Below are 22,131 nucleotides of genomic sequence, written 5' to 3'. Positions count from 1 at the left end.
GCTGGGTCAAAATCCTGGAACTCCCTCCCCAACAGCACAGGGACTGCATCAGTTCAAGGAGGCAGCTCACCACCACCTTCTCAAGGGCAACTAGAGATGGGCAGCAATAAATTTTATTTAACATAAATGAATTTTAAAAAACTGAATTTAAAAAAGGAAAATTTCATGCAAGTTCACAGCATCTGAAAGAGAAAGATAGGATAACATTATAGATGCGTCATTTCATCAACAGGTTCCAGCAAAAATGTTAATAAACCGCTTTTGTTTATACTAAAGCCTCTCCCCACTTTCTGCTTCAATCCCGTTTGGATTGAATGGAGATGCTGCACTCCCACCACAGAGGGCGCTCGTGGCGGGCCCGGCGGGGGCGGGGGGGGGGGGGGGGGGGGTGCCGGCCCTGGTCCTCCAGTATCCCGTCAGGCTGCGGGGTGGGAAAATGGCGGCGTCCATAGGCAGGCTCCTGTGGGCAGTGGATAAACCCCGGTGGAGCGCCAACCGGCAGGTAGGGCGGCCTCACAAACACCCGGGGGTCGGGGCTGCTAGACCAAGCCGGGCCTGGAGTCGGGAAACGGCGGTTAAAGATAAAGCGAAGTCCGTCACCATGGTGCCCGGTGAAGAGCAGCCGACCCCGAGGTTTCTTAGAGCCGATCAGCTGGAGCGGCCGTTGTCAAGGAACAAACTCTCCCTTCACCTAATTCTCCTCCTGGCTGGGGAAGGTTCCAGGAGTTTACAATGGTCTCTCAACCAAATGGCAGTTAATGAGTCTTAACGCGTTACTCAACTGCACAGGAACATAGGAGCAGGAGTAGGTCACTCATCCCGTTAAACCTGCTCCGCCATTCAATACGATCATGGCTGATCATCCACTTCAATGCCTTTCCCCCGCAATATTCCCACATCCCTTTATATCATTAGTATATAGAAATCTTGTCAATCTCTGTTTTAAACATACGCAACGATGGAGCTTCCACAGACCTCTGGGGTAGATAATTCCAAATATTCATACCTCCCTGAGTGCATGGGAAATCACAGATGAACCCAATCCTTGTGCACTTTCTCCTCCCTTGACCAGAGATGTGAAGGATTCTGCTTTTTAGATCCCTCCACCCCACATTTTGTGTCTCAGGGAGGCAATAAGAACGTCAATTAGCATAGATTCTGAACGTTAAAAAAAATGTTCAGAATGGTTTACAAATAGGTGTGGGAAACATAGAAGTCAAGACTGCAAGTAAGAGATTACAGCTGAGATCAGAGATGGATTTTGAGGTCTTTAATAGAGGTGGGTGGGAGAGAAGGATGCGGGAGAACGTGATGCAGAGTTTTAGGTAAGGAGTTTGAGGTCAGAATCTTAGTGGTTGAGAACCTTGCCATTGGGGATGGGTGAGATGAGGCCATGCACAGAAAGGAAGACAGGGCAAGGGAGCTTTTTAGAGGGAACATTGGACTGAATCAGGTTTCAAAAAGAGAGTCAAGATCATGGAGGCATTTAAAGATGAAAAGGATTTTGCATCCAGTACATTGCAGATGAGTAGTTAATGTAGGTTAGTAAGAGTGGGAGTGATGGGAGAGCAAGATTTAGTGTTGAACCATATGTGGCAAAGTATTGGTTAAGTTTGAAGTTGTAGTGGGTAGACGATGGAAGTGAATTTTCATGCATTCTTGAATGAAGATGATAGTGCAAGCCCTCATACATTTCTCTATGGGAGGCTTGGGCAGTGTTGGGAAGGGGGAAGTAAGTGGTCTTATCAATGGAATAAATAGGAGCTTTAAAGCTCCGATTCAAACAGACAGCAAGATTGCAAACAGTCAGAAAGTGATGAAGGAGGGAAATGGAGTCACTGGCTGGGAAGCAGCGATTCTAGCTGGGATCAAAAGTGTTGGCTTTTGTGTTCTGAATGTTAAGCTGGAGCAAACTGTGACTCGATAAGTCCAAATAAGTAATAAGTGCAGGAGGGAGTCGAACTGGGTAACGTCTGTGCACATTTGAAAGCCAATTTTATGCCTGTGGATGCTGTCAGCAAGAGCCGGAATGCCAATGAGGGAGTTGGTTACCATGTGATTAAGCTGAATAAGAATGTTAGCTGCAATGCACCATAAGGAATCATAGTTCTGTACTCCTTTTGACTCATCACATCAAATTGTTTCCATCACTAAGACCAACAGCTTGCTTTCGAATATGCTGCTCATTTAGTTTCAAAGGAAGCTCAGACCCTGAACAAGATTTACGAACATATGAACAAGGAGCAGGAGTAGGCCATTTGGCCTCTTGAGCCTGCTCCGCTAATTAATAAGATCATGACTGATTTGATAAAAACCTCAAATCTGCATCCTACCTACCCTCAATAACCTATCACCCCCTTGCTTACCAAGAATCTGTCCATTTTTATGTCTTAAAAATATTTAAAGACTCTGCTTCCACCACCTTGTCAGGAAGAGAACTCCAAAGACATTCAGCCCTTTGAGAGAGAATTTCTCCTCATCTCCATTTTAAATGGGCGACTCCTTATTTTTAAACAGTGATCCCTAGTTCTAGATTCTTCCACAAGAGGAAGCCTCCTCTCCACGTCCATCCTGTCAAGACCCCTCAGGATCTTTTATGTTTCAACTAAATTACCTCTTACTCTTCTATCTACTGGAGTTTAGAAGCCTGGCCTGTCCAACCTTTCCTCATAAGACAATCTGCCCATTCTAGGTATTAGTCTGGTGAACCTTCTCTGAACTACTTCCAATGCGCTTACATCCTTCCTTAAATAAGGTGACCAATACTGTACACAGTACTCCAGATGTGGTCTCACTAGTGCTCTTTACAACTGAAGCATAACCTCCCTACTTTTGTATTTAATTCCCCTTGCAACAAATGATAAATTTCTATTAGCTTTCCTTTAATATTTGGAACAGTTGGTGGAAGGGACTGAAGGTGTCAGCAAAGATGTCGATTTTGAGGAGAGCTTTGAAGGTGGACGGGATTGGGAAGAGAATTCTGTAGTGTAGGGATATGATGGTTGAAGCCTCCACCACCAGCATTGGAGTAGAGAAAAATGGGATACACAGTAGAGCAGAATGAAAATGCAAAGTACAGCACAGGGCTGGCGGAGGTTGCAAAGGGAGAATGTAGAAGGATTTGTAAACAACCATCATTTCATCTGCCTTGTCTGAAAGTAAATTAATTGCAAGTTTAATGGTAATGTGAAGGAATATTTGTCTGCCTGACAGGTTTGCCAGGGCCTGGAAACACTGCTTAGCCCTGTAAAGCTGTGCGCCTCTGCTACCATCATTACCGTCAGAACCAAGAAGAGGCATTATATTCCTCCACGTAAACAGGACAGCTCTGTTGATCAGGAGAAAGCAGCTCGAGCTGCAGGACTGGTGATTCGGCAGCAGTACATGGAGCGGGCCATTAACATATCATGTACAGGTACGGGAGATCCATCACTAGCAGTACAGAGTATGAGCTTTTAGAAGGAAACCAAATTGTGTAGGAAGAGTTTTGTGAATGATTCACCTTCAGTATCCCAGGAAGGTTGAGATGATGTCACAATGGCTTTTTTGTATCTTGGGTCTGTACATTTTTAATTGGAGGAAGTGATGTAACTTTCTCCCTGCTTCTCTCCTACCCCTCCCTCCTGCTGTTCCACTCCCTTCCAGCAGACATTGGCCCATACTGTGGCACAATCCCACTTGTACTGAATACCTTCCATGGCCTCTCAGTCAAGTGACCATTCTTCCTATGTGATCTTGAACATTGATTGTTGATAAATGATTTGATTCTGAGGTCTCAGTGGCCAAATGGGTAAATTCATTGGTCTAGGATCTTCAGATTCATAGAACTTTACAACACAGAAGGAGACCATTTGGCCCATCATGTCTCTGCTGGCTCTTTGAAAGAGCTACCCAATTAGTCCGACGTCCCTGCTCTTTCCCCAAAAAGCTACAATTTTTTCCTTCAAATACATGTCTAATTCTCGTTTAACAGCTGCTGTTGCATTTCAGATCATCATAACTTTCTATGCTTTAAAAAACTCCTCCCTCAAGACAAATTGGAAAGGGGACAGACTCTATTATATAATTGGAAACAGACTCTTTGTTATACAATTGGATTAACCTTGACTTTTACAGAAAGTTGTTTTTCCAACATCACCAATATCTCTAGAACTAAACAATGGAAGTTCAAAGAAAATGCACAATTTTATTTTTATGTCCCTTTGATTTTTCTCCTGGATTTGCTTGCACCTGCGCCCTTGAGATTCAGGTTACATTTCGGAAGACCCCAGAACAATTCTGGATGGTTGCTAACCATTGTTTTCTGCAAGCTGTATGTGTTGCCATGCAGCGGCCCAGGAGGTACTGTGCAGCATGCTCACAAGTTGTCCCAGTTAAGATATTTGGCACAAAGCAATTTAAAGGTACTACACATTCCAATGAACAGGCTGTGCACAATGAACAAATTTAGAGGAGACACTTTTGGTACCCTACCCTAAGACCTTGATCTTAGGTAGTGTGGCAATACAGGGCCTACAGTAGGTCACAGCTACTGGGTTAGGGAGGAGAAATAATCAGCCAGGGTTTTGACACCCTTTCTCCATCTAGTGGCCTGTGCTAGAAATGCATGTGTACAGATAAGATCAAGCCAATCTCCATGATCAAATGACACTCAATATCCTGGCTCATACAGGGAGGATGACCACTCAGACAGGGAGTACTGTAGGGTGGCCAGGGCACGGTTCAATGCTTGCAGGCAAGGAGGGGAGAAAATTGATTTGTTTTCTGTTCTTAATCTACAGTTGGCAAAATACATTTTTTGGTGTGAAAGCATTTTATTATCCTGAGATTTATTTTAAGAGGATGACGTCGTAAATCATTTTAACACACGTAGTGTGGTGGGTGCTGACTCTCTGCATTGCCTTCAAGAGAGGATGGTTCTTGACTGGGGCTGAGATCACATCATACAGCGTTCTTTACAGACAAAACATGATCAGTGTGGACTGGTTTCCATTGCCTGAGGGGTTGGAGAGGAATTTGCAGAGTATTTTTTCCCCCTTTTTGGACTTACTCTTTTTTTGCCTCTCCCAGGAGATTACATAACTGGGTGTGGGGGTTGAGGGTAGAGGGAAGTGATGTTCCAGCCATCATGGGTGTGGGCAGGCTTGCTGGGCTAACTGGTCTTATCCTGTTAATGAGCTTGTCTGTTAACTCTGCTGTTATGTCTTTACTGCAGCGGGAATATTTGATCCGTACATTCCTCCCGAAGGTGATGCTCGCATGTCCTCCCTAACAAAGGCAGGATTTAAACAACGTGCAGAACAGATCAAGCAAAGTGCGACATCGCAGCTTGCGTGAGTTGTCTTTGTGCATTCTCATTGTGTAATAAAGCACTGGTTCCCCAACCTTCTTTGGTTGCAGGACCACTTCATAAATAGGTGAGCAATCACTGGCCCATCATTTAAATTATAATATATAAAACTCACAATACAAAAGTGCAGCATTATAGAGTGTTTTAATGATGCTTTTAAGAAAAAAGATATTTGCTGATTGATTTCAATGAAATAGGTGTGCCTGCTTCTCACTGTAGAGTCTGTGTATCCTTAGTGTGATGTTTCCTGCACTCTGCTCACACCCGAACTTGCTTCTGGCTACTGCTTACTTTTGACTGTGGTGTCCTCTCAACCACAGCAGCTTTGGCAGTCCCCCACCTGTAGGTCCGGCCATGTTCAGTAAACATTTCACGCCATTTTGCGGATCCCCTGCAAAGTCTCTAAGGTCCCTGGGGTTCAATGGAGTTCAATTTGAGAACCACTGTAATAAAGTATTGTACACTGTGTCTCTCTAGTTATTAATGTGCTTGAGATAGTGATGTAGTGGTAATGTCACGGGACTAGTAATCCAGAAGCCCAAGCTAATGCTCTGGGAACACTGGTTCAAATCCCAACATGGTAGCTGGTGGAATTTAAATTCAATTAATAAAAAGCTGAAATGAAAGGCTCGTCTCAGTATTGTTGACAATGAAACCATTGTCGATTGTCGTAAAAACCCATCTGGTTCACTCATGTCCCTTTAGGGAAGGAAATCTGCCATCCTTACCTGGTCTGGCCTACATGTGACTCCAAACCCTCAGCAATGTGGTTGACTCTTAACTGCCCTCTGAAATGGCCCAGCGAGCCATTTAGTTCAAGGGCAATTAAGGTTGGGCAACAAATGCTGGCCTTGCCAGTGATGCCCACATCCCATGAAAGATGAGATAAAAAAACTTGGGTTAGAGTCCCATTCGTATGCAATGTTGACCCTATTGAGCCAGTCAGGATACCGAATCTGAAGAAAGATTGGAAGGGAGGGGAGAAGCTGACTTGGGTTTGTGATCCTTGTTTAATTCTTTACCATCTTTAATGACTGTGTTGGTTATACATACTGGATAGTGAGGTAATTGTTGGGAAATGTAAGTTAACATGTCTTCTAAAATTCCCTAATGAAAGGAAATGTACAAACACTCAATGTCTTGGATCACAGCGTGAGAACTGAACATAGCTCATTCAATAGCACTCTTGCCTCTGAGTCAGAAGGCCATGGAAGAAGTCCCACTCCGGAGACTTGAGCACGAAATCTAGTAGTGAGGGAGTGCTGCACTGTCGGAGGGGCAGCGCTGAGGGAACTCCCTCCCTAGCAGCACCATGGGTTTTCCTACACCAGAAAGACTGCAGCGATTCAAGAAGACAGCTCACCACCACCTTTCAAGGGCAATTAGGGATGGGCAATAAATGCTGGTCTAGCCGGTGATGTTCACATCCCATGAACGAATACAAAACAAAAAGGGAATGTTGCACTATTGGAAGTGCCATCTTTTGGACGAGAGGATAAAGAAAACCCCATCAATTCTCTCAGATAGACAGAAGAGATCCCATGGCACTATTTCAAACAGGAGAAGTGGAGTTCTCCTTGGTGTCCTGGTTAATATTTATCCCTCAACCTGTATCACTGACCATTCATCTTATTGCTTTTTGTGAGACCTCGCTATGTGAAGTTAGCTGTAATGCCCTTTGAAGTGTTCTGAGGGTGTGAACGACAGAATATTAGTGTAGGTTTTTCTATCTGACCAGGGAAGAAGTAAAGCAGTTGGATTACACAGTGTGGCTTTTATCGCTGGAATTGGGACATGAAAATGGGCCAGGTAGACCGAGATGAAATCTCCTTTCTTGGCTATTAATGTTCACCAGAAATAAGTTCAGCAAGACGAATCCACAGGGACCAGCCCCAGTATCAAAATTAATCAATTGTTAATTTCAGAAACTCAATCAGAGGTACCTGAAGGTGAAAATGTGTAGTGAGTAAAGATGTTGCACTGGTGGATCAGTGAGGCTGGTGTAGAGCTATATATGGTGAGAGGAGGCCTGCGGTCCAATTGAGCAATCATGTACCTGGTTTTCATTGAATGCAAAATAAAAGCAAATTGCACCCTCCGAGACATTTATCTGCTTGAATGTCTGTCTACAAACATGCAAAGATGGAATGGTCCACAGTCTTCACTGAAGGTTTGGCATCAGTGCACTTTGTGGTGTCTTATTGAACCAGATGAACTCCCCCTCAGGTTTCTGCTGAGGGAACTGATCTCAGCCATGGTGGTTGGATGAGGATGCTGCAGTTTTCCTCAATGTCCTCAGGCCAGGGAGGTGTGACCTTGGCCAAGGTTCCTGTTGGCTGTGTGCTGCCCCTGTTGGAAGTTGCAAATTGGGTGAATCCAGGAGTGGACTTGGCTGTGATGTTGCCCATAGTCAAATAGCCTTGCTGGCACTCATTGCTTGTGTTTGTATGTGAAAAGTGCGAACTTGGAAGAGGTGCTATTGGTGCCTGTGCAATTCATGAAATTAAAGCATCATGGGTAAAAGCAAATAGATTGAGCTCTGGATGGTGAAATTATTGGAATTTACCATTTTATTTATTTAATATCTCTGCTCTTGGTAGACAGGGAAGTCCCTCTTTAATACTGGCTACTAACAGTCTTTCTTTTAACAGTGTCCGAAAGGTGAAAGAATACGATGAAGAATTCAACACAAAGGGCTTTGCCTCGAAGGCCCAAGATATGTACATAGAAGCACACAACTGCCTTGTGAAGTGAGTAACATTTCTAAGCACATTTGCACAAGTAAATGAAAATATAAAAGCATTGCCCTAGCCACCCTTGCTACAGGAGGACAAAGGGTTTCACCAAAACACTTTACGAGTGACCAACACCGTAACCACCTAAAGCAGTCTGGGATCTTTACTGCTCCAAATCCGGCCTCTTGAGCATTTCCTGATTGTCATTACTGCACCATTGTCAGCTGTGCCTTCAGATGCCTGGACCCTAATGTAAGGGATTTCCTCCCTCAACCTCTCTATCTCTCTTTTCTCCTTTAAGTCGCTCCTTAAGACTTTGACCAGTTTTTGATCATCTGTACAAATAACTCGGTGTGTGGTTCAGTGTCACATTTTGCCTAAATTATGCTCCCATGCAAAGCCTTGTTAAAGGGGCTACATAAGTAAACATTGTTGTTGATGTCCTAGTCTCGACTGTGCGACTGGGCAGGGAAACTAGAGTAGAAGAGAGGCAGGGGAAATTTAAGACCATTGCTGTGAATCTCCTATGGGCCAACTGCGTGGTGTCATGCTAGATAGAATACTGCGCCACCTGAGCAGCTTTGCAACCAGGTATTGAGATGTGGTGCCTTGAGCAAGGGGAAGGAGTGCCCAACAGTGTCAGGAGACTATAACCTGTGTTACAATTTTGATGACTTTCTCCCAAGTCTGAAAAGCAGGTTTTCTGGGCTGTGGTAGATATCTCGATGCTCTTGTGTTCTCAGTTATTGGGTCAGAATGCGCCTTGTTCACTGATTCCCAATATCACTATTCTGATTCCAAGCCATGCAAATCTCTGTGCCAACCATGGCACACTTGGGAGCACACTAGCCTTATGTCGGAAGGTCATGAGACTTGAGAACAAAATTTAGGCTCCCATTGCAGTACTGAGGGAGTGCTGAACTGTCAGATGTACTGTCTTTTGGATGCAACATTAAATTGAGGTCCCATCTGCCCTTTCAGATGGACATAAGGATTTCATGGCCATGAGCAGGGGAGTTCTCCTCATTGTCCTGGCAAATATTTATCCTTCAGCCAACACATTATTTGGTTATTATCTCATTGCTGCCCGTGGGAGCTGGCTGTACACAAATTGTCTGCATTTGTAACATTATGACAGTGGTTGCACTTCAAGGGTGCTTCATTAGGTCTAACGCACCTTTGGAAATTCTGAAGTTGCGAAAGGTGCTATATAAATGAAAGTTTTTTTTTAGATTATAAATTATGCAGTTAACTGCATGAAAACAAATGTGATTGCTTTTATTGAATATTACTTCTCCTGCTCTTACACTTACTAATTGGCAATAATTCAATTAGCAGATGTTTCCAAAGTTCTCTTCCCATCGATTTGTTTTGGCCTGCCCTCTCCCCAGAATCAAAGGACTTTTGTAGTTTTATTTGAGTTCTGGTTTGTGGAATTTGTCCAACTGGATCTCCTGTTGTTGATGTATTTTATGATCCCCAATGTTATTACTTTGAACATTTCAAAAGTATTATTCCCAGTTTTATCTCAAACTGCGGTACAGGTCCACTGACACCAGCGACCATACTGGTGTGAGTGTTGACGATGAGTATTGCCTATTCGACTGCATGAGTCAGTTCGATCTTGTCCACTGATGTTTGTACACATGTACTGTTGTAGGAGGGAGTTGCTGCATAGAGATCAGGGGTAGGAACCCTGGCTGTAAATGGTGCATTTATCCAAGAAACCATTGGAGTAACCAGTGAGTTTATTTTAGCGGACTGGTAACTTTGGCTTCCTGTGTGTTGGTGTGGGGAGGTTTTCCGGAGCTGCTTTCCTAAACTATGATTGTTATAGTTTTGCTGAAGACCGGGCTCTCATCTACTGCTTGTTAACTCCTGCACAGGGGAGATTTACTGGAATGCTACCAGGGATTAAGGATTTCAGCTACGTGCAGACATAAGAGAAGCTGAGATTGTTTTCCTTAGGGCAGAGAAGATTAAGGGAAGATTTAATAGAGGTGTTCAAAATGATGAAGAGTTTCCAACAAAGTAATTAAGAAGAAACTTTCTTCTGGCAGACAGGTCAGAAATCAGAGGGGCCAGATTTAAGATCATTGACAAAAGAACCAGGAGACGAGGAGAATTATTTTTAAATCGAGACATGTGATCTTGAAAGCACTGCCGGCAAGGTTGGATGAAACAGATTTAAAAGTAACTTTCAAAAGGGAATTGGATAAATACTTGAAGAAGAAATAGAGAAAGAGCACGTGAGTGGGACTAATTGGATAAGGTACTCAGAAAGCCAGCACAGACAACAATGGGCGGAATGGCTGCTTTCTATGCTGTGAGATTCATGATTCCATTCCCTGCCATATTGAACTGTAAGTGAAGAGAATTCAGGGATTTGTTCCCCTGAGGAGACCATGAGCACAATGTGACTTTTTTTTTCTCAATTTTTGTTTACAGTTTCGACAAAGTAACACTCCACAAGCTGGTAACAGAGCGCTGTTACCCAGTAAGTACATTTCTCATCCTGTGATTTTATCTTTGCGGGCAGGGGAAGGGAGGGGAGAGAAACAGAATGAATTCTCCTACCCTTCTCTCTGTAATTAGCGTGGGTTAATTTAGCTAAGGCTGAGATGTGTTCGTAAACCCCCTTTTGTGTGTGGTCAGTTTTTATAAAGTCACTAGTAACAGGCTTGCATGGATTTTTAAGCCAGGAACATTATTTATCCTCTCTCACTTTTCCTGGAAAAGTTTTATCACTACTTCAAGCACACCACATACACATGTTATGAGGTCCAATCTTACCTTATTGTGAGCGGGGGCCAGGAACTCCAAGTTCTGGCAGGCCTCGAGGTTCTGCACATGCACGGACTGGGACTGGGAACGGGCAACACGTGCGCAATGCGGCATTTTGAAGTTCTTCGGGCCAAAGAAAATGGTGCAAAAGCCTCCATCATGTGACCCAGAAGTGGGGCACCGCAATTGGGGAAGAGTCCCGGACAAGGCACAGGGAGGAGTCTCAGCTAAGAAGAAAGAGAGAGGAGCAGAAAAATAGGCTTCAAACAGAAAAAGGGCTGCAGTTGGCAGACTTTAAGTAATGGGAGCTCGGGAGAAGCTCTGAAGATTTAAGAAGACAACAGAAGGTTGGTGACTCTATGCTGCAGGCTGTTGTGGTGAAGGTAACCCTTTGGAGCAGTAGTGTTCTGCTCAGCGCAGCCAAAGAGCTGAAGCTGTGCTTCTGAGTTAGTGCTGGAGTGCAAACTCAGGAATCCAGTGGAATGGAGTCTCTGGAGACGAGATTGAAATCCTGCAAGGTGGGCCGCCATTGAGCCCACCCGGGTTGGAGTGGCTTTTGGAGAGAATTCCAAGACATGATCTTTGAAGGTGAAGCCTGGAACCCTTATGAGAGAGTCAGAGTTTCAACAAGATTCCGCATTCACATTGTTTACTGACATCTGTGTGGGTTGTTAAGAAATCCATGGAATCTGTTTTTGTCACATCTGCCATTTATTGTGCAATGTGTTGTGTTTCACCACAATTAACCTGTTAATTCACACGTACCTCATTAACCCTGAATGTTAATGTGTAAGTTACTGGTCCCTGATTGTATTATACCAATAAACTTTGGGGTCTGGCTTAGGATCATAACATACACAAGAAAGATACAATAAAAGAAAAGAGTTTCACTTCAACAATTATTAAAATCAAATAGAATAGTTAACAGTTCACGTGTTTGTAAGAGTCCAGTGAGAGGGACTTCTTCACTTGGGAGCTGAAGTTCGGACAAGTCCAGATAGCCAAAAACAAGATTTCATAGAGTTTTTTCAGCATAAGATTTGCACAGCAAGTAGAATAGACAGCCTTAATAATACTTTTAGCCAGAGGACCAGTTTCTCTTTTCCGGGCACACTTGGATCTTTTGGAAGCAGACTTTCAAAAAGGCTTTAAAAACTTTAAACCTTGTGGCTTGGTTAAAGGTTAGATGATGTAGCCTGATTTTAGCAGAGATCTTCCTTCTGATGTTACTCCTGCAGTCTGCTGCAAAAATCAAGCAGGGTTTATCATAAAAGACTTCCAAAAGTCAGAGTATTGGTCATGTTACACTGTTACACTGGATAATGTTACACCAATGGAAAACAATCAATAGTCTATTCAAGTTAACAAAGGAGTTTCCACCTCTGATGGTCAAAAACCATCGACATACAATAGAGGCATATAGGCATTTCCCTTGTGCATAATCAGTTTCATTAGTTTTCCTTGTTATGTGGCAAACCTTGAGTCAGAAGGTCTGAGGGCTTGTTGTCCTTGTTTTGAGAAGTCCTGAAAATAGCAGGTGTGACGTTCCACAAGAATGTTGTCTAGGCATGACCATTATAATCCACTTTTAGAAGCTTCCAGAAGCTTGGCCAGCTTGCAGTTCCAAACATTCGGTGCCCAGTGGCAGCCACCTTAAAGATCGACGGTGTCCTTTTTAAAGGGGGCACATACAGGTTCTTAAAAATTTGTAATGTCCTCAGCATGACAATTTTGCTTTGCCGCACCTTCACAGGGAGGGAGGATTCATCCAAGTTGATGAAAGCGGGTCACAGAGAAGCCTGTGGAACCTTTTCTTCCCGTTGAAGAAAGTAGACTAATCCGTGTCACTGGTCTTCCCTTTAGGATATGGTGCGTGGAAACAGGTACAAGACTATTCGCTGGAAGTTTCTGCAGTCGCTAGAAGCACCGAGGCTTGTGCACGTCCGATGCCCTGATATGGTCAGCAAAGGGAACCTGTACGGTCAGGTTACCATCCGATTCCACACCCAACAGGTATTGGTCAGCCAGCCCTGTTTATCATTGATTATGGGGGAGCCCAAATGAATGTGAGAATCTTAAAACTTGGGGAAGGAGAAGCTGGGATTGTTCCCCTTAGAGCAGAGAATTTTAAGAGGTGATTTGATAGAGGTATTTAAAATCATGAAGGGTTTATATAGAGTAAATAAAGAGAAGTTGCTTTTAATGGCTGAAGTATCAATAGAGGGCACAGCATTTAAGATAATTAGTAAAAGAGCCAGAGACTCCATAAGAAAGACTTTTTTATGTATCGAGTGGTTAAGATTTGGAATGCACTGCTTGATACAGTGGTGGATGCAGATTCAATAGTAGCCTTCAAAAAGGAATGAGATAATTACTTGAAAGAGAAAAGCATTGCAGGGACCTGGGGAAAGAGCTGGATGTGCTTCAAAAGAGCCAGAGCAGAATTGGTGGTCTGCTTCTGTGCTGTATTGTTCTGTAATTCTATAGGATCAGCACCTGGATGTCTGTTACAGTATAGAAGAAAGCTCAGCAAGTTATTCAGGCTTGCTTATCAATGTTGATTGAATTTAGAGCACAGAACAAGCCATTCAGCCCAACTGGTGTCTCCGCAAGAGACTCCACCCATCCTACTTCATCTCACCCGAACAACATATCCCCTATTCCTTCTTCCTCGTGTTTATTTAGCTTCCCTTAAATGTGTTTATGCTATTCCCCTCAAACACTCCATGTGGTAGCAGCCACTTTACTCACTCTTTGGGTAAAGAGGTTACTCTTGAATTTCTTAATCAAGTTATTGGTGACTATCTTATATTTATGACACCCGGTTTTGGATTCATGAATCTATAATCCCTGTTTCTCAGACACAACTTCACGCAAAAATTACACGTTGGTGTCTATTCTCAGTGTCGAGATTGACTAGGACTTTGTTTAAAAGTTCTGTGTATGGCATGTACTTCTTGTTAAGATCACAGACTGACCTTTGGTCAAGATTCTGCCCCCCTACCTCCACCGCAGCTCCCCAGTGGCACCATCAGCGCGTTAGATTATTTGTTGGTGCTCAGAGACAGAATTTTTGCTGTGACAAGTGGAATTTTCCACCTAGCTTCTCCTCTTTTCACTCAGTTTCCGAATAGTTTGAAGACACCAACTTAAATGGAGATCAGCATGTAGACGAAATGTCTGGGTCATTGGCTCAGACTCCCTTTGAAGGAGCCGTAGTATGTTGACATACTGTAAGAGAAAAGGGCTCCTGCTTTCAATCAGCAATAAATCCATCAAGCTAAAGATGCTTTGAAGCAACATGTGAAGGGAAGGTGTCAGATGCCTTTTGTGGTTTAAAATTGTCACACCTAGAAATGATATGACCACCTTCCACATCAAACAGATATTTCCAGATGGTTAAATGTTATTATTGTTGACTTTCAGAACTAATGCTTGCTCAACATAAGGGTTCTTAAAAATTAAATATAATACATTTGATGTCTTACTATTTGCTCATCTTGCGGCACTTCACAGGCCAGAGCTATAAAACGGATTCTGTAGGAATCCATGTTACAGCACAGAATGAGGGAGTTAAGCCCACTGTGCCCGTGCAAGCTCTTTGAAGGTTAGTCCATTTCCCCACAGCTTTACAAATTTTCCCCTTCTAGAACTTAGTCAGTTATTGAATCCATTTTGACCATCCTTTCAGGCAGTCCATTCCAGATCATAACAAGTTGCTGTGTGGAAAAGGTCTCATCTCCTTCTGGTTCTTTTACCAGTTACCTTAACTCTGTGTCCTCTGGTTACTGACCCTCCTGCCATTTTATGCATTTTCAGATCAAACGCACATCAAATAAAAACCAAAGTGCCTCTTTTTTATAGAGGAACATAACTAGGAAGGGACTAAACCATAAGGTAATATTAGTTAAAAGCAAAAAACTGCGGATGCTGGAAATCCAAAACAGAAACAGAAATACCTGGAAAAACTCAGCAGGTCTGGCACCATCGGCGGAGAAGAGCACAGTTGACGTTTCGAGTCCTCATGACCCTTCAACAGAACTAAGTAAAAATAGGAAAGGGGTGAAATATAAGCTGGTTTAAGGGGTGGGTTGTTGGGACAAGCAGCCAGCGATAGGAGGAGATAACCAAAAGATGTCACAGACAAAAGAACAAAGAGGTGTTGAAGGTGGTGATATTATCTAAAGGAATGTGCTAATTAAGAGTAGAGAGCAGGACAAGCAAGGTACAGATAGCTCTAGTGGGGGTGGGGTGAAATAATACTAAAAGGGCATAAAAGGTATAGATAAACAATGGGTGGAAATACATTTAGAAATAATGGAAATAGGTGGGAAAAGAAAAATCTATATAAATTACTGGAAAAAACAAAAAGGACGGGGAAAATCAGAAAGGGGGCGGGGATGGAGGAGAGAGTTCAAGATCTAAAATTGTTGAACTCAATATTCAATCCAGAAGGCTGTAAAGTGCCTAGTCGGAAGATGAGGTGCTGTTCCTCCAGTTTGCGTTGAGCTTCACTGGAACAATGCAGCAAGCCAAGGACAGACATGTGGGCATGAGAGCAGGGTGGAGTGTTGAAATGGCAAGCGACAGGGAGGTCTGGGTAATGCTTGCGGACAGACCGAAGGTGTTCTGCAAAGCAGTCACCCAGTCTGCGTTTGGTCTCTCCAATGTAGAGGAAACCGCATTGGGAGCAACGAATGCAGTAGACTAAGTTGAGGGAAGTGCAAGTGAAATGCTGCTTCACTTGAAAGGAGTGTTTGGGCCCTTGGACGGTGAAGAGAGAGGAAGTGAAGGGGCAGGTGTTGCATCTTCTGCGTTTGCATGGGGAAGTGCCGTGGGAGGGGGTTGAGGAGTAGGGGGTGATGGAGGAGTGGACCAGGGTGTCCCGGAGGGAACGATCCCTACGGAATGCCGCCGGGAGGGTGAAGGGAAGATGTGTTTGGTGGTGGCATCATGCTGGAGTTGGCGGAAATGGCAGAGGATGATCCTTTGAATGTGGAGGCTAGTGGGGTGATAAGTGAGGACAAGGGGGACCCTATCATGTTTCTGGGAGGGAGAGGAAGGTGTGAGGGCGGATGCGTGGGAGATGGGCCGGACACGGTTGAGGGCCCTGTCAACGACCGTGGGTGGAAAACCTCGGTTAAGGAATAGCAGGTGGAAGAAGGCGGACATGTCAGAGGAACTGTTTTTGAAGGTAGCATGATCAGAACAGATGCGACGGAGGCGAAGGAACTGAGAGAATGGGATGAAGTCCTTACAGGAAGCGGGGTGTGAGGAGCTGTAGTCGAGGTAGCTGTGGGAGTCGGTAGGCTTGTAATGGATGTTGGTGGACAGTCTATCACCAGAAATTGAGACAGAGTGGTCAACGAAGGGAAGGGAAGTGTCAGAGATGGACCATGTGAAAATGATGGAGGGGTGGAGATTGGAAGCAAAATTAATAAATTTTTCCAGGTCCCGACGAGAGCATGAAGCAGCACCGAAGTAATCATCGATGTACTGGAGAAAGAGTTGTGGGAGGGGGCCGGAGTAGGACTGGAACAAGGAATGTTCCACATACCCCATAAAGAGACAGGCATAGCTGGGGCCCATGCGGGTACCCATAGCCACACCTTTTATTTGGAGGAAGTAAGAGGAGTTAAAAGAGAAATTGTTCAGTGTGAGAACAAGTTCAGCCAGACGGAGGAGAGTAGTGGTGGATGGGGATTGTTCGGGCCTCTATTCGAGGAAGAAGCTGAGAGCCCTCAGACCATCCCGGTGGGGGATGGAGGTGTAGAGGGATTGGACGTCCATGGTGAAGAGGAGGCGGTTGGGGCCAGGGAACTGGAAATTGTTGATGTGACGTAAAGTGTCAGAGGAATCACGGATGTAGGTGGGAAGGGACTGGACAAGGGGAGAGAGAAGAGAGTCAAGATAGCGAGAAATGAGTTCTGTGGGGCAGGAACAGGCTGACACGATCGGTCTGCTGGGACAGTCCTGTTTGTGGATTTTGGGTAGGAGGTAGAAGGTAATATTAGTTCTTGCTGTGGAATAAGATTGCTTTTTTTTTCCTTTTGAGAGCTGCTTCATCTCAAGTTCCCCAAGGAGAATAAATTGGCTTGAGCCTGTTACTTGTTTCAGTAACTTCTCATCAACCAGCTCCAAAGTTATAATACTACACTGTTTGCTATACTGCTGGCAGTGTTTGTAAGTGCTACTTGTCAATTAACTATTTGTTACATGGGTGTCCATTCCTTTGTGTGTATGATAAATCCTTTGGGTGATGGTCACAGCTGAATTTTAAATACAGTTTCTTCCCTAACTTCCCAACCCTTGTTTTCAATCCCTCCATAGCCCCACCATCCCTCTTTCTATAATCTCCCTCATTTCCACACACCTACAAATTATCTGCAATTATATAATTCTGACCTCTTCAGCATCGTGATTTCAATCGCTCCACCATTGGTGGCTGTGCCTTCTGCTGCCTAAACCCTGAAGTTCCCTCCCTAAACCTCTCTGCCTCCACATTGCACTTTCCTCCTTAAAGCTGACCCTTAAAACCTACCAAGTTTTTGACCATCTGCTCTAAAATCACCTTTTGTAGCTCGGTGTCAAATTTTGCTTTATAACGCTCCTGTGAAGCACCTGATGACATTAAAGGTGCTTTGTAAATACAAGTAGTTGTTGTTGTAACCATCTACACGTTTTACTTATTTAAAAGCAAAATACTACAGATGCTGGAAATCTGAAATAAAAATGGAAATCTGAAATAAAAACAGAAAATGATGGAAATACTCAGCAGGTCTGACAGCATCTGTGGAGAGAGAAACAGTTAGCGTTTCGAGTCTGTATGACTCGGGCTCTGAAGAAGAGTCATACGTACTCAAAGCATTAACTCTGTTTCTCTCTCCACAGATGCTGCCTGACCTGCTGTGTTGTTCCAGCATTTCCTGTTTTTATTACATATAAGTTTTGAAAGGGGGCATATCCTTTTAAAGGAAGGGAGTTATGATGGCCATAATAGATTTCAGGTTTTATTTTAGAGTTTTTCCTTAATACTTCCTTGCTGAGTTGTCCCTGTTTTGCCATAATACTGCCTTCACATGCCCATTATTAACAGTGCTCGAAAGCTTTGACATTGATAGAATGTTAATTGTAGCGGCACATAAGCCATAACCTGTTTTCTCTGCCCTCAGACTTTGGCAATCTATGACCGATTTGGTCGGCTGATGTATGGCAATGAAGATCTACCAAAAGATGTCCTTGAGTATGTGGTGTTTGAAAGACATTTAATTAATCCCTATGGTTTATGGAGAATGCATGGAAAGATAGTACCTGCTTGGGCTCCTCCCAAAGATCCTATCATTAAGGTAATTTGTGTGAGTTGCACCTTGTGTTTGTATGTTTTCAAATCCCTGTGGCCTGGCCCCTCTCTATTCCCTCACATAAAGTAAGGATTGAATATATAATCATAAAACAGAGACTGAATTCCATCAGTACAGCTTCGACTAACTCTTCATCACTCACTAGCCCCACTTCATCCAAAAGCTATATTCGCACTTGACTCCTTCATGTGCTATGTCCCAGTAAATCATCTAGTTTATAAGGCTGTAGAGAATTGGTGGCTACAATGTTTAATTTCTATGTCATGCATAGCCTCCATAAAACCTACTTGTGTTATGTTGAGCTCTGAATAACCTAATTTTTGTTGCATCTGTCCCATTTGCTTCTGTTTTTTTGGAGGGAGGAGATTACTGAGTTTTTAAAATTTTTTTTTAAAAAAGCTTTTAATTTATTGAGTTCCATAACAGTCAGAATGAAGTTTAATCCTAATCAAAATAATAATGAACAATCATGAAGCATAATCAGTAATTCCTCATAGTGACAACAGCTGTGATTAGAAAGCAGGCATTGACAGCAGGAGATAATGGAATCTGATTTAAAAGGGGCACAAAATCATTCCAAAACCAGCAAAGATTCCGTTGCAATTAGAAAGCAAAAAGAGTTCCTCTCTCTTAAACCAGGAGGAAGTTTTGTCAAAATTCTTGGAGCGCAACGTCTGGAAACACCCCAAAGAGAAACTTCTTTTCAACATGTGTTCATGTTCACTTAAAACATGCCACTGAGTGTCAGTCTGTGTGGCCGTTGATGATGACGCCACTGATGAATCCTGCACTTTAGTTGCGCTGCCCCATTTAGATATGACTTGAGTTGCGATTGTATTGTAGGAAAAATTGCAAATAGAAATGCTAATTTTGGTTTGTTTTTAAACTCCAGACCATTATGATCCCTGGACCCAAACTTGAGCCGTGGGAAGAGATCGAGGTGAAAAATACTGAGATTCCCAAACCTGAATCCGTACAATGGAACAAGTGAGGAACTGTGCAGAAAGTGAAAATTGTGTTCGAGCTTTGATGTTTGCACTGGGACGTCATGATTCATTCAGTACAGTGGGCACGAATTTCTACACACCTCACCATCCTTTGATTACCAGCTTAGTCTGTCTATAAACTGGACAATGCCAATCTCCCTCCAATAAGAGTTAACATGTTGGAACACATCAGTTTTCCTTCAAACCCAGAACCACTTAAACCCGGAATCAACAGCTGAATGCTCTTACTCATTCTAATCTTAGAGCAGACTTCTTTCGTTTTTTATTATCCTGAATGTTTATTTTTGATCAGTTCCCCCAACCCCGTATGTTACAACTACTGAAAGCCCGGTTTAATTTGAGATGCACACAGAGGCTTCATTTTAAAACTGCAGTGAGCACTGTCTTAGCCTGTTGTTATACCAAGAGCAGAAATCTTATGCCCATTCATCAATGTTGCATTAAACACATATAAGGGGAATAGCTCTAGTATCTTCAAAGAACATGGAATTCATCCCATGTTAGTGATTCTAGACTGTTTTTCACTGCATCCCATACAGATAAATCAAGACCCAGGAATGAGTGGCAAAGTTGTAGCTTAATGGACCAAGTTTGAAGGGGTCATATCTCTCGGAGGTGTCTTGAGTGGTTTACAGGAAATTTAATTGAACCTTGAGTTCAGATGTCAGCCTTGCAACTTACTTCCTAGGAATGAGTTCCAGGTAGAAAGAAGGGATCTAATTTGTGAATGTGCTGGTACTTAAATTCCTTTGGTTTGTAGAACTCTGGTTCAGAGTTCAAGGTTTGCTGTTTCCATTTGTTAATAAAATCAAAATCTACGTGTTGTCTGTGTATGTGAGAGAGCAAGATTTAATGCATTTGAGTATCAATATTAGCTGTGACGTGGAGCGATGGGACTGGGATTTGAGTTCCTATGTAGTGAATTTCCAACTTATCAGCCAGAGACCTTGTGCTTCCCCATGGAGGAGGAGGGCGGGTGAGCCAGTAGGCGGTTAGAATCAGCATCAATAGATGCCTGGGAGAACTTTCTTACTCATTGTTAGGGGGCACTGAACTGAAAGAATTTGCACCTACAAAACACCTTGGCTCAAAGCACCTCTCAGCCCATGAAGTGCTCTTTGTGTATTGGCTGATGTAATGTAGGAAATGCTGCAGCCAATTTTGCACTCAGCAAACTCCCACAAACAGCAATGTTATAATGACCAGACAATCTGTTTTGCTGATGTGGTTAAGGATGAATATTGGCAAGGTAACTGGGGAAAAACTCCCCTGCTCTTAGACAATAATGCCATGGCATATTTTTACATGCACTTGAGAGTACAGGCGCAACCTCTGTTTAACACCTCTTCCGAAAGGCGGCACCTCCAACAGTGCAAGCACTCCCTCAGTACTGCACTGGAATGATCTGTTTGGAGGCAGGGAGAAAGTGTGAAATTCCATTGTGACAAAATTTGAACCATTTTCAATGTTAAGGTCATATTGATGACTGTAAAATGTGGGATAGATGTGTCATGCACACCAATGTACAAACTGCTGCATCATTATTTGCCTTGGGATATTTCCAAATTGGTGTCATACTTGTGTGTTCTGGCCAATTTTGCACTCTTTCTTTGTAGGTGCCATTTGCCATTCACTGGCTGAGATGGTCAGTAGACGAGTAACCCAGTCCTAAGCTGCCGCTATTTCTGCTCTTGAACCATTGGCTGGGAAGTGACAAGTATTAACCCACCCTTAATTAGTCCTTAATGTGCGTGCTGAGTGATGTTAGAATCATCCTTCTGATGGAGTTTGATATTGGAAACTCTGTGTTAGGCAGCTAGTGTTTTTCTAAATTTATACTTTTAGGTGAAGCTTAATACTCATGAAGATGTAGGATGCTAGTGTATAAAATGGAAGTGTTTCCTTTTCCAACACGCTAGCATGAAGCATTCTCAGGTCTTATCACACAAGCCAGATACCGAGTAAAGCTTTTTCTAACACAACAATGTGCTAGGGAGTGTGAATTTCATTCCTCATTCTTGTATAAGGCAGTCTGGTTGACTGAGTGACTGCTGTTGAATTATGAACAGTTTTATGCAGTTCACAAGGATGTGGGTTACCCCAAACTCCATCATCCCAAAACTTTTACTGACAGAGCGGTGACTTTCATCCCACCGCTCTGGCAGCAATGCAAACCCAAAATCCAGCAGTACAAAGAGAGGTATAGAAATTCATTTATATTGCCCCTTTCACATTCTTGATGTCCCAAAGTGGTCTACAGCGGCCAGATTATTTTGAAGTGTGGTCACTGTTTGTTATAAAGATGGGATAGTGGCCAAGACACCAGATCTTTTATGCCAAACTGAACAGGCAGGCAGGACTTTGGCTTAATCTTTTGCCTGGAAGACGGCGCCTCTGACAATGCAGCACTGCCTCAACAATATATTGACGCATCAGTATTAATTGAAGATCGAGTTTGGTGATCTCAACACCCAGTACCCAGCCACTATTGTATTCGAACCACTCAACTTGTAGCAATAGATTTGTTTTGCTTAAGATGATTTTTATATTTCCTTTGTTTCAGTGCCTTAAGATTAGTTGGCAGCTCCAACTGACTGTTGATTCTGGTTATTCTGTTCATTAAGGGCAAAATTACTCAAAGACATTTAAAAAAAAATATTAATTTACTTTGTTGGCTTATACCTGGAAAGTTTTAGGAACATATTTAAGATTCAGGGGGTGCTGGTACTTGAAGTGAGAAAATCCTGGCTGCCAGAATTTATTCAATATACCATCTGTTTTCAATCTGTTGGAGGAATATAACTGAGCCTGTTAATCAACACATCTTGACAATGACGGCTTGGATTTATATAACACCTTGAATGTAGTAAAATGTCCCAAGGTGTTTCACAGGA

The 22,131-nt window shown here is 43.1% G+C and overlaps 1 protein-coding gene across 1 annotated transcript; it reads left to right on the top strand.

The window, feature by feature from the left end:
* The first annotated feature begins 394 nt into the window (after positions 1-394).
* Positions 395-20,055, top strand: mrpl45 (mitochondrial ribosomal protein L45). The gene is made up of 8 exons (XM_078529382.1): positions 395-502; positions 3,214-3,415; positions 5,216-5,333; positions 8,002-8,100; positions 10,534-10,582; positions 12,733-12,882; positions 18,042-18,215; positions 19,123-20,055. Exons 1-8 carry the CDS (start codon positions 437-439, stop codon positions 19,219-19,221), a joined length of 957 nt encoding a protein of 318 aa, XP_078385508.1. The 5' UTR covers positions 395-436; the 3' UTR covers positions 19,222-20,055.
* The last annotated feature ends 2,076 nt before the right edge of the window (positions 20,056-22,131 follow it).

This window comes from Cetorhinus maximus, chromosome 25 (assembly GCF_964194155.1).
Source record: "Cetorhinus maximus chromosome 25, sCetMax3.hap1.1, whole genome shotgun sequence".
NCBI classification, from domain to species: Eukaryota; Metazoa; Chordata; class Chondrichthyes; order Lamniformes; family Cetorhinidae; genus Cetorhinus; species Cetorhinus maximus.
Note: the sequence above shows the minus strand (reverse complement) of the source record. Positions and strands in the feature narration are given on the sequence as shown.

What these genes read in the sequence shown, in the direction of transcription:
- mrpl45 (XM_078529382.1), top strand. Translation starts at nt 437, where the DNA reads ATGGCGGCGTCCATAGGCAGGCTCCTGTGGGCAGTGGATAAACCCCGG. An exon ending in CATTAACATATCATGTACAG is followed by an intron (nt 3,416 to 5,215) that starts GTACGGGAGATC and finishes TCTTTACTGCAG; the next exon opens with CGGGAATATTTGATCCGTAC. An exon ending in CCAAAGATCCTATCATTAAG is followed by an intron (nt 18,216 to 19,122) that starts GTAATTTGTGTG and finishes TTTAAACTCCAG; the next exon opens with ACCATTATGATCCCTGGACC.